The sequence below is a fragment of the Xiphias gladius genome, chromosome 13 (assembly GCF_016859285.1).
Source record: "Xiphias gladius isolate SHS-SW01 ecotype Sanya breed wild chromosome 13, ASM1685928v1, whole genome shotgun sequence".
Classification (NCBI taxonomy): Eukaryota; Metazoa; Chordata; class Actinopteri; order Istiophoriformes; family Xiphiidae; genus Xiphias; species Xiphias gladius.
This window is the reverse complement of record NC_053412.1, coordinates 8,013,013-8,023,457: the sequence shown is the minus strand read 5'-3', so window position 1 is coordinate 8,023,457 and position 10,445 is coordinate 8,013,013. Positions and strand designations below refer to the sequence as shown.

At 41.6% G+C, this 10,445-nt stretch overlaps 1 protein-coding gene across 1 annotated transcript; it reads right to left on the bottom strand.

Moving 5' to 3' along the window:
* Window positions 1–3,094: 3,094 nt before the first annotated feature.
* Window positions 3,095–8,821, bottom strand: LOC120797929 (zona pellucida sperm-binding protein 3-like). The gene is made up of 11 exons (XM_040141731.1): window positions 8,202–8,821; window positions 8,009–8,111; window positions 7,447–7,565; window positions 7,215–7,333; window positions 6,824–6,927; window positions 5,934–6,111; window positions 5,562–5,679; window positions 4,402–4,493; window positions 4,070–4,164; window positions 3,387–3,506; window positions 3,095–3,256 (listed from the first exon to the last, which is right to left on the bottom strand). The coding sequence occupies exons 1-11, from the start codon at window positions 8,640–8,642 to the stop codon at window positions 3,129–3,131; spliced, it is 1,617 nt and encodes a 538-aa protein (XP_039997665.1). The 5' UTR covers window positions 8,643–8,821; the 3' UTR covers window positions 3,095–3,128.
* Between the last annotated feature and the right edge of the window lie 1,624 nt (window positions 8,822–10,445).

Genomic DNA, 10,445 nt, shown 5'->3' with positions numbered 1-10,445 from the left:
AATAACACAACAAGCATTCGTGGCTTAAATTAAACAGCCTTTGATATTTATTTAAATTCAAAGCGGTTAATATTTTAAGTCAGATAATATCTCTAGTAAATGATAGAGTTGTCTGCCTTGAATTTCAAAGGCTCAGGGTAATAACACAGCACCATCTCTTTGATAATGGTCCCCCATGTTTGTATTGCTCAAAAAAAAAAAGCACATAAATCCACTCTCCAGTTTAAAATAACTGCAGTTTTCTTGTCTCGAGGAGGAATCCACATGTTGTGGTTTCTTTGTCAAAAGCATCACCCAACAGGTCTGGTGCTAATACCAACTTCTGTCATCACCACCAGCGTGTGGTATGAGTGGACGTCTGCAGCATACCAATGGTGTGGAACAATATTCCCCAGCACGCTCCATCTACAGCAATAATATCGTTAAGGCTGCCAGACATTAGAGGACTCTCCCTGCCTGCCACTGGACACACACCATTACTTTTGATGGTCTGTGTGTGTGTGTGTGTGTGTGTGTGTGTGTGTGTGTGCGCTCGCTGCATGCGTGTGTGCCTGTGCCCTTTGGGGTCACACATCCTGTCGAGGAAAAACGGCTGATTCAGGACTCTGCCATTTTACTTGTCAACTTGGGTCCATGCCACTATAACCGTTAGACATCTGTGGGCGGGCGACCATCTCCAGTATGATGATGATGATGAGCCTCTGTGGCATTAACGCCTTTTACAATGTGTTGACTCCTTGTAAAGCTGCAGGCAAGGTTTGTGTGTAAGAGAGAAACACACTTGTCTTGGCAGCATTGTGTCTGAAAGTCAGGATGTAATGGAGAAAAGGGCCTTGAAAACATTGTATATTGTTTGCAAAAAAATTGAATTGTACAGCAGATTGCACAGGGGCATAGCTAGGATTTATTTTCCCTCTGATGACATAATATTGGGGCCCCACAGGTGTCCGGATCCAGCTCTTACCCTAGTACTGCCCCCTTGGTATCCTTTAGGGGGAAGGAATCACACATCAGACAATCTACAGTGATCACCTTTTGTAATTCTGTGCAATCTCTCCAAATATTTGCCTTTACCTTGGACGCCTGATATGTGAAATGGCCTGATGTAGCTTTAAAGCTGCGCCAATCAATATTTTAATAACAATGGGTCAAATATCAGTGTGTCATATTAAGTTGTTCCTAGTTGTAACGCACAGAGAATTATCACCTCTACAGAGTGTCTTAGCATCTTTCAGTTCATTGTTTTGGTTTTACAGCCTGCAACTTTAATGTTCGGGTTAAGTCTCACTGCCCTTTTCAACTTTGGTTCCAGCGGCGACAGCTAGTTCTGGTAAATCCACTGTACGCTACCTGCCCAGCCAACTGGCTGGTGAATGCACTGTAGCATTGAGCAGTTAAAGAGCCAGATATTTTCCCTGACATTTCCCGGTGGAGTCCAAATCAGAGCTAAAAGGAGAGTGATTAGATTTATCGCATGGCCATAAACACTACTAATGGATGCTAATGTTGCCCTGTGCCTGATGTTTAAATAGGCAAATGTTTGCTAACATATTTGCTATATTAACTTTATAAGGGGGCAGTTATGTCAAAATGCAGAAAAAGTCAAGTAATGCTACTTTAAACTGTGTTTAACAGTGTACGGAACAGAGCAAATTATACTTCTCATAACCCATGTGGCCGACACCTAGTGACCAATAATTTCTTGTTCCCTTCTGTTTTTTGTTCTCTATTCTTTCTGAAAACCACAATAAGATCCTTTTTCCACATCCTCAATGATTCTTTTTACGGAGAGGCTTGTGGGTGTGTGTCTATTACTGTGCCTCTGAGTGTGCATGCTTGTCGCTGTCATGTGTCCTGCTGGTGCATCATTAGGTATGGCTTTTTATTAGCCTCTGGTGTGGTGGAGATGGGAGGGGGTCAGCATCAGTCCGGTAGTAAACGAGCGCAACTGTCAGCCCTGCACACGGGAACAAACACCCCATTAAACCAAAGCCTCCACATATTACTGTAATAAAAGCCCCTGCTCTCGCCTTTATGGGCTTTTTAATTATGTCTATCCGTCTTCCTGGGCTTGTGAGCAACACTTCATGATGAGCCCCATTTCACGAATACTCCACCACTGGCAGAAATCTGGAGGAGGTGAATTAAAGGGAAGAGCCGAAAATGGCCTGAAGCTAAAATATGACTATTGTTACTGGGATGGTACTTAAGTTTTACCTCGCAGCGTGGAGCCAGAAGGCACTGCTTTTCATTTCATTTATAAAAAAAAGCTTCTCTTTGTTTTACATGCAGATTACTATAAAGATGGTAAAATCTCAAGCAGCTCAAGTGAATTACACGGCAGCTCAGTAGTAATGGTGTGCATTAAATTATCTCCCTGAGATTGGTGCAATGGCTGGACTAGCTGCAGGCTCCCCAAAAATTAAACATACAAATCACCCATACATGAATTCAGCATAAGGCCAACATTTGGGTCATTTCATGCATTGTACACTTGCATTTGTTGTCATGTTTGTGTACAGCACTTGTATATGCAAACTAATGTGTGTATATAAAAAAAAAAAAAAAAAAAAAGAGGGTCACTCACTGGCCACCCCCACCGGGCTCCCCATTTTAAAACATTCTAAACACACCCCTGTATATTTTTCAAACCAGATTTAGTGAGCTATTTCTTGCATCATACCTTTAAAAAAAAAAAAACGCAGTCTAAAACCCTGCCTTGTATTAAAGCATGCTGACCGATATACAATGCAATATACAGTCCCTCATTGGGTACACATCATACATTTTATCAGCCAGGTCATCTACTGCAAGGCTGCACACTTCAGCTTAACCCCTTTTAAGCCCGGAAAGCAAACACTTGGTATACAGCGCACACACACCTGAGCAACAGTAACTGTACCGATGCTACCAAATAGAACCATCTCCTGCAGAGAAATACTGTCAGTTTAACTCTAAAGACAATCCACAGCGGTTGAGAAAAATCTTTTTGGGTGAAGTGAAGCGTCTACGGGGTTTGTGCTTGTTTCTTGAGACGGTTGAAAAAAAACAGTGCTCCTTTAGCGCAGCGCAAAAAAGGAGGAGCAAAGAAAAATGAGGCTTGGCTATAAATCGTTTATTGTCCTAAATCAGCTACAGACGTAGTGTCCAGTGGGCTTGTGTAATCTGCTGCAAGTGATGGCACCCGTGAAAACCAGCAACATCACAGCCAATGCTGCACCCACTCCACACAGCAGGGCTATCAATGGATAAGAAGCTGAGGGAGGAGGAGTATTAGAAAAACATAGTCAGTTCCATTAGTTACAGCATTTAGCAAAAAGTGAACCTGAATGCATTTTTTTCCAGTTATGTTGTTACATGTTTGAAATCCACCGGCGGCGTCTTACCCGCTTGAATCGCCTCGTGTGTGTGGAGCAGAGAGACTGGCTCTGGAGGAGGCTCGGACACCTCAGTCAGCTCCTCCAGCAGGATGGGGCCCAGAGCAGCCGTCCCCTCCCACTGCAGATCTGGAGGAAGACATTCAAGTCCAACAGGTGGAGGATGAAGGACGAAGAAAAAAAAAAAAACAAAAACAAAAAAACACCACCAGCCAGCAGAGTCATACATTCGAGACACGACTGATTGGTTGGACAATTAAAAAGGGATTAGCTCAAAATCAGTCCTCCAAAAGCTGCACAAATAGTGTGTGCGCCAAATGAAAGCAAGTAAGCTTGTCCAAACATGGGCGGAACCTCTGCTTGTCTATTAGTCTGGGGGTGATTTTATTTGACTGCGTTGCTAGAAACCACTTGGGTTCTTTTTCTAATATAATTGGAGAGGTTGGCTATATTGGGACCATTCAGATAGTTTCAGGTCAGTAAGGCTCGACCTCATAACTACTATAAAAAAAAATGCCAAATTCACACACAAATCAATTTTTGTGATAGCTTTTTAATGATCGTACCAAAAAAAAAAAAAAAAACATTTTTTCATAAGGGCACTACTGATGGTATCAAAATATCCCCTCTGGGTTAGTATCAAATGTTCAGGAGTCGTGAGTCCAATGTTGCGGTGCTTCAGTAAACTGTACCAGAATCTGCTGCGAGGCCTCTTTTCCATCTCCGCTCACTGCACCTGCTTTCACAGCAGCTACACACCTCATTGTCTCCACCTGACGCCACCCATCTGTCCGGAGCCAAAAAGCGCATTCTGTTAGGAGAGGCTGAGCAAAGCTTTTCATAGCATTAAAGTCATGGTAAAGCAGGAAAAAAAATAGAAAAAATTAAAAAAAAAAAATACTTGAAAAATCTTTGAACGTGTGCTTGTTACAGGGTTAAGGGTGAGTGGTTGCATATACACACAAAAATCGGCCAAATTAAAGAAATGAACCAAACAGTCACCTACCCATTTGTGGGAACTGACCTGTTAGCTTCAGTCAGGAATGAACACGCTTTGTAGTGCGAGTTAATGGGAACAGAGACTGTTGTTGCTTTCAGATGACATGTGATGTAGAGCTAAGAAGTTACACACATTAAAAAAAAAAAAAAAAAAAAAGGTATTGACACACAGTATTTAACATAGATTGCCACAATTCAAAAATATTGCACAGGCTGCATCTTTACCAATTCATGTGATGTTCTCATGATGCTAGTTTGCACTTACACTTGTTTTTTGAGAACTACTTGAACATTGGAAATTACTGGACTGAAATATTTCAGTTTCTATCTAAAATCTAGAGAGGTCAAGTGATCAGTCTAACTGTGTCTTTTGTAACGTTGTTAACCTGTACACTTGACTGATTTTACTAAACAGGAACCCACCCAGCCCTGCTGAAAGATATGATTCAGCACCTCAAGTTAGACAAAATTCAATATTTCTGAGAGGGAATGTAAACTCAAATTATTTTATCTTGCATCTCATTACAAAAGGGCTAGTCCGCGATCTACTGCTGAAAATATAGTTGTGTATGAAATCCCCTTTTTGGGTCCCTATGTATGCTTATGTAACCAAAGTTTTTTGGATTGTACGATAACTAAGTTTTGCACCAAAACCTCAATGAAGGCAATTAAAGGCGCTTAAAAGATTTTAAAGCAGTGAGTTGCATTTGGAAGTAGAATTTCCTATTTGCATAAGATTCATCCAAAGCACTAATGTACAGATTTTTCTGAGTTTATATTAATGTCATATTAATCATCCCATTAATGGCATAGATCCGTTTTGGCTTCTTCAGTCTATCATAGTTACTGATTTTAAAATGTTACCTGAGAAGGCATTCATTAATTCAGTTGGAAAGTATTTGAACAAAGCAGAAATAGCTTCTGAAGATAGTATGGCCTTCAAACAACACTTACAAGTATTTATTATGAGCCAACTTAGCACGTAAGAGGCTAACATAACACCAGATTTAAAAAAAAAAAAAAAAAAAAAAAAAAAACCCACACACCTTTCTCCAGTTACCAGACCTCAAATAGAAAGTAAAAGAAAATCTGCCTGAAAAGTCAAATGTCTGACTACACCATACATGATCCAAACTTTAAAAACTGCATAAAAAAAAAAACACATCTCACACTAGCTGTACTTACCGAATTCCTGTGATCTTGGTGGAACCTGAAGGCTTTCAGCAGGAAATGAAGTTTATCCTCCTGGCTCCTCTGCATGAAGTAAGACTTGGCTCCTGTCAGCTTACCATCAGTTAGACACCTTATATGGCAAAATACAGGCACCGGATTCATATTCATAAACACAGAGCCGGCCACTGATTCCAACTCTTCACAGGACAATAAATGCTCTTAATAGGTTCAGTAAGATATCCAACTGTTTTTTTCCAAACATTAATCTTGATTATTATGATTAGCTGAGTCTTTTAGGCAAATACTGTACATGCACTTGTTTATATTCAGCTTTAATTTCTGGCCTGTTGAAGTGTACTGCGAAGCTAAGCGACAGCTTCTCACCCGTGGTTGTTGATGAAGGGGTATCTGGGTTGCGAACTGGGGTCAGGGTTCACAGTGGCCACACAGCTGTCCACATAGACCCTCAGTGGAACGTGGTGACCCTGGAGGACCGCCGCCTCAATGTGCATCACGTCACTCTGGAAGTAAACACTGGAAGGCCTCTGTGACTGCCAGTCCTCTAATCAAATACAGAAGGAAAAAAAATATAAGCGGAAAAGTAATGCTGGGGCCATCAATCCGATTAGATGAAAGTTAAATGATGCCCATGGGGGAAAAGAGGGTCAGTGCAGCGGCAGAGAAGAGGATATGGTACGGAAACAGTAAGAGAAAAGTACTTTAAAGAAGGCAATAAATGGATTAAAATCATCATTAACCTGGATAAGAAACACAGATGAGGGTCTGTGCCTGCAAAAACTCATTTTAAACGTTCATAATTTTCTTCATAACATCATACAGTCCATGCAAATTTTACAATAAGTAAATCACAGGAGATGTGGTGAGGTGCTGTTAGGCTAGCTTTTTAGATGAACCAATTGGTGCAGTCACTATCTGCAGTGGGCAGCTTGGAATTAATTAGGGAACATAATCAGCTGTTTATTGATCGCTTTATTGTGCAAGTGACCCTGCTGGGTCAGCTGCAGCCTACAAGGCATGCAATTTCAGCTCATCACCATGCATGAAAAGTTTCACCCCTGTATATCAAGTCACTGCTTCGAGTCTTTAACAGTCACGGCGAAGTCTGCGAGGCCCTGAGTGACTGTAATTACACCCTTGGCTGGGGAAATTAGTCAAACTGCCTTCTGCAAATCAAAGTTTTTGCTCCCCACCGCTGCAGAAAATCAGCTTCAAGTTTGTTGCCCCCCCCCCCCTTTTTCTTATCGTGTTCCCACCTGTCATGAGACGTAGGGAGAAGTGCAGCTGCTGGTCTGCTAGCATGTCGGAGGCAAACTGCTGCCAGGTGGGCCTCACGGCGTTGCTGCTCACGTAATGCCTCCTGTGAGGACAATCACAGGAAGGACGGGCATTTCGCTAGAGAGGTGCTCATCGTGGAAGAAGAATATATACACTTCACCCGCAAAAGGAAAGGCGGGAGTAGAGAGGATAACATGACATTAACAGGGTTTCTGCAGGGCTGCAGGCCTTTTTTGTTTTGTTTGTTGAGACAACTGTGACAAGTTTTGAGACTTTTCAAGACCTGCAGATACCCTAATTTGTGCTAACAGCAGGGCTAATATTCGACTTGGTACGTAAGAGGGAAAATGCCAAATAATGAGGCTTTACCTTTGATAGTAGCATTCAATTACCACCTCAGCAGGGTTGGTCTTTAAAATGAAGGTGTTGCCAATGGGTGTTGGAGAATACATCAGAGAAAAGGAGTAGATGAGGGCTTCCTCGGTCATCTAAAGAGAGCACAAAACAGTTACGACGACTACACACACACACACACACACACACACACACACACACACACACACACACGAGTAGATGGACAGGAGGCACAAGAGCCACGCACCGTCATTGTGCTGCCGCAGCCCTGTAACTCCGTCTGGAACTGCAGAATGTGGTCGGCGGTGTCTACTGCTGCGCAGCCTCCTAAGGTCAGATCACTTGGACGGATCAGCTGAGCGTTACCTGAGAGCAAAGACAAAAAAGGCACAGGTTAAATCAAGACCATTACCCAAGGCCATTTCTTTTCCTATTCCAGTCAATAACACTCACAGCAAGTGGAGGTTCAGCTACAGGACAAATAAAGAGGTTTCTTAATGCGTTGCTATAAAGTCAGCATTTGAGCACCAAGATGCCCCTCCTCGGAGTGAAGAAATAAGAGGAAACACTATTGATCGCCGAGTCCATAGTCTGTGCCATTTGCAGTAATAAGCAGTGAGTGTCCCATCTTCACTGTTCCATTCAATTTTCCAATTCGGGCCTCTAACCTGGCCCTTTATTTTTCCAGACATTAGAGCAGAAGGCATGTTAAATGGACCCGTGTTGGTGCCACACAAGAAAAAAAAAAAAAAAAAAAAAAAACACAAAACACACTTGATCAATTCAAACAAGTAACTGGCAGCCATTACCTAGGAAGTTCTGTTTGACCTTTACGGTGACTTCTCCTTCACCACAGCGCACTGACACGCTGTCAGCTGGCACAGGCACCCGCTGCTCTAACTCCACCAGCACCTACAAAAATCATTCACACTCATTTACACTGAGCGTATTTGGTGGGTAGATCAAAAAGGCTGCATAGAAATCATAAAGATAAGAAGGTACTTTTGATTCCTGCGTGACAGGTGGGTTAAGATCTGGGCCTTTAACTGGCAATTTTAACAACTTTTGAGCAAGGGCAGTTTCCATCGGCTCCAGCTGCTCTGAGGTCAGCTTTCTGGTCTCTGGACTCTGAGGGTTTCGGAAAGTTTGCATCTGCTCCACAAGAGGCCGGGCCGGCTTTTGTTCGACGATGGCTGGGTTCCTGAGCTGATAGCTCCTGAGCCGGTAGCTGACAGGAGAGCGGACCGGATGACTTTGCTCTGTCCTGTTTGACTGATGATCTGTTGTCTGCGGTGATCTTGGCAGCTGCAAGCTCGCTGTCGCTTCTTCTTGTGGGATTTGGCTCAGACTCTCATTGGTGCTGAAGTTAAACCAGTTTTGCGAGGCAACACAAAGATTTCCACATGAGAAGAGAAACACGAAAACTGCTGCTCTGAACCCCATTACAACTTTTCACACAAAAACCAGAGTTTTCGGTGTGTCAGGGAGAACTGCTGCTTTTGTCTTCTCACCAAAACTAAGGAATGGGAACTTGGCTCTGGCTCCACCTGGCCCTAATGACTTGATTGGATTCCAGCCTGAAGGATTCAATCTTTCAAGCCTTCCTTTCCTCTCTCCCTTTTAGAATTGCACATCAGATGATAGCTGTTTGGCTGCCTTTATAGCTTGTTGACTCAGCAAAGACTCATTTCCAAATAATTTAAATTAAATAATCATGTTTATATTTCTAGTGTGGAAAAACATGGAAAAAGCAAAAATGTTGTGCATTCTTTAAATGTTTTAGAGGCAAACACTGCCATCTGCCAAATCTCCACTTGTCACGATGCTAATTCACAAAGACTTTTATAAGCAGAAACTAGTCCAGCCCTAACAGTGAGTGGCTTTCACTGCCCCCATGAGACAAATCAATCAACACTCTCGGGGGTTTCTGTGCTGCATGGTCCCGAATGTCAAGGCGATGCGGTCAACAGTTTGCAGAGTTCAACGGAGTCGCTCATAAAACTGAGATTTATGATCGTCTTCTGTGAGACTTCACAAATGTCACCGCCACCGCATGTATGCGTGTGTCTGTGTGTGTGTGTGTGTGTGTGTGTGTGTGGGTGAGACGCGCCATGAAGCGAGGGGCGTGTCTTGAACCTGTGCCAGCAGACGTGTCAATCACACATATGGGTAGCAATGCCCTGTTTTTCTTTTGTTTGACCCGTTATAAATCTTGCACCAGTGAGACATTCAGTAATGACAGCAGAGAGATGTTTTGAGGTCTGTTTAACCTCCTAATCTCTTCATTCCACACAAAAGTCCGCTTAATGTTTTTTTACATGTAAAAAAAAAAAGGTTGTCTATACTGTATTACAATCTATATATTGTAAATGTGCTTGTTCTGGCACTGAAATTACAGTATATGATGCTATTTGCTATTTAAACAGCCAAGATTTATGGCTGCTGTATTGCATAAAATGTAAATATGCTGTACATCATTTTTCAGTGCTTTTCCACATTCAAACTGATATAATTACATTTTTTTTTTTTAAATCTTGGATCTCCACTAGAATTTATAGCTGGTGTTAAACCTTATTTTTCTGAACCTAGTGTGAACAAATCCCTGAAAATACTGTGCGTTAGATGGATTTTGTTTATCTTTTCGCAGAATGTGCCTTATGCATGCATCGCGACCATAAATACCTTTATGCAGTGCATACTATGTGTGTGGCTCACTAGTGTGTTTTTAATAGTTTTTGGAAAAGAGTGGAACTCAATGACACATATATTATGCAACCTAGCAGGCTGTGGGCCCACAAACAGTACTTGTTATTGGGATACATTTATTGTCGGTTTTAGATAATAATAAGGAAAATATTTTTTAAAAAGTCAGCCTTATTCTTTAAAATAAAGTTGAATGAAAGAATAAAAGAAAGCCAGTATGGGAATACTTTATGTTAAACCTCGGCTTCCCGACCAAACAACTGCCACTTTTTAAATTTAATACGGAAAAATGGTGACTTTTCCTCTTAGCTTCAGCTTGTATTAAAAATAATTTCTTTTCATGATGTTACCAACTGTTATTCATTGTACAGACATACTGTATAAATAAACCCTAAAAAGATAAAAAAAATCAACATTTCTCATCATTTACAGGCATACTTCTGTAACTTTTTCCAGTAAGAACACATGGATAAAAACAATAATAAGATTCCGTTGAAAGAAACTCTTGTTCTAAATGCTAAATGAGTTGAAATCCATTCCTCT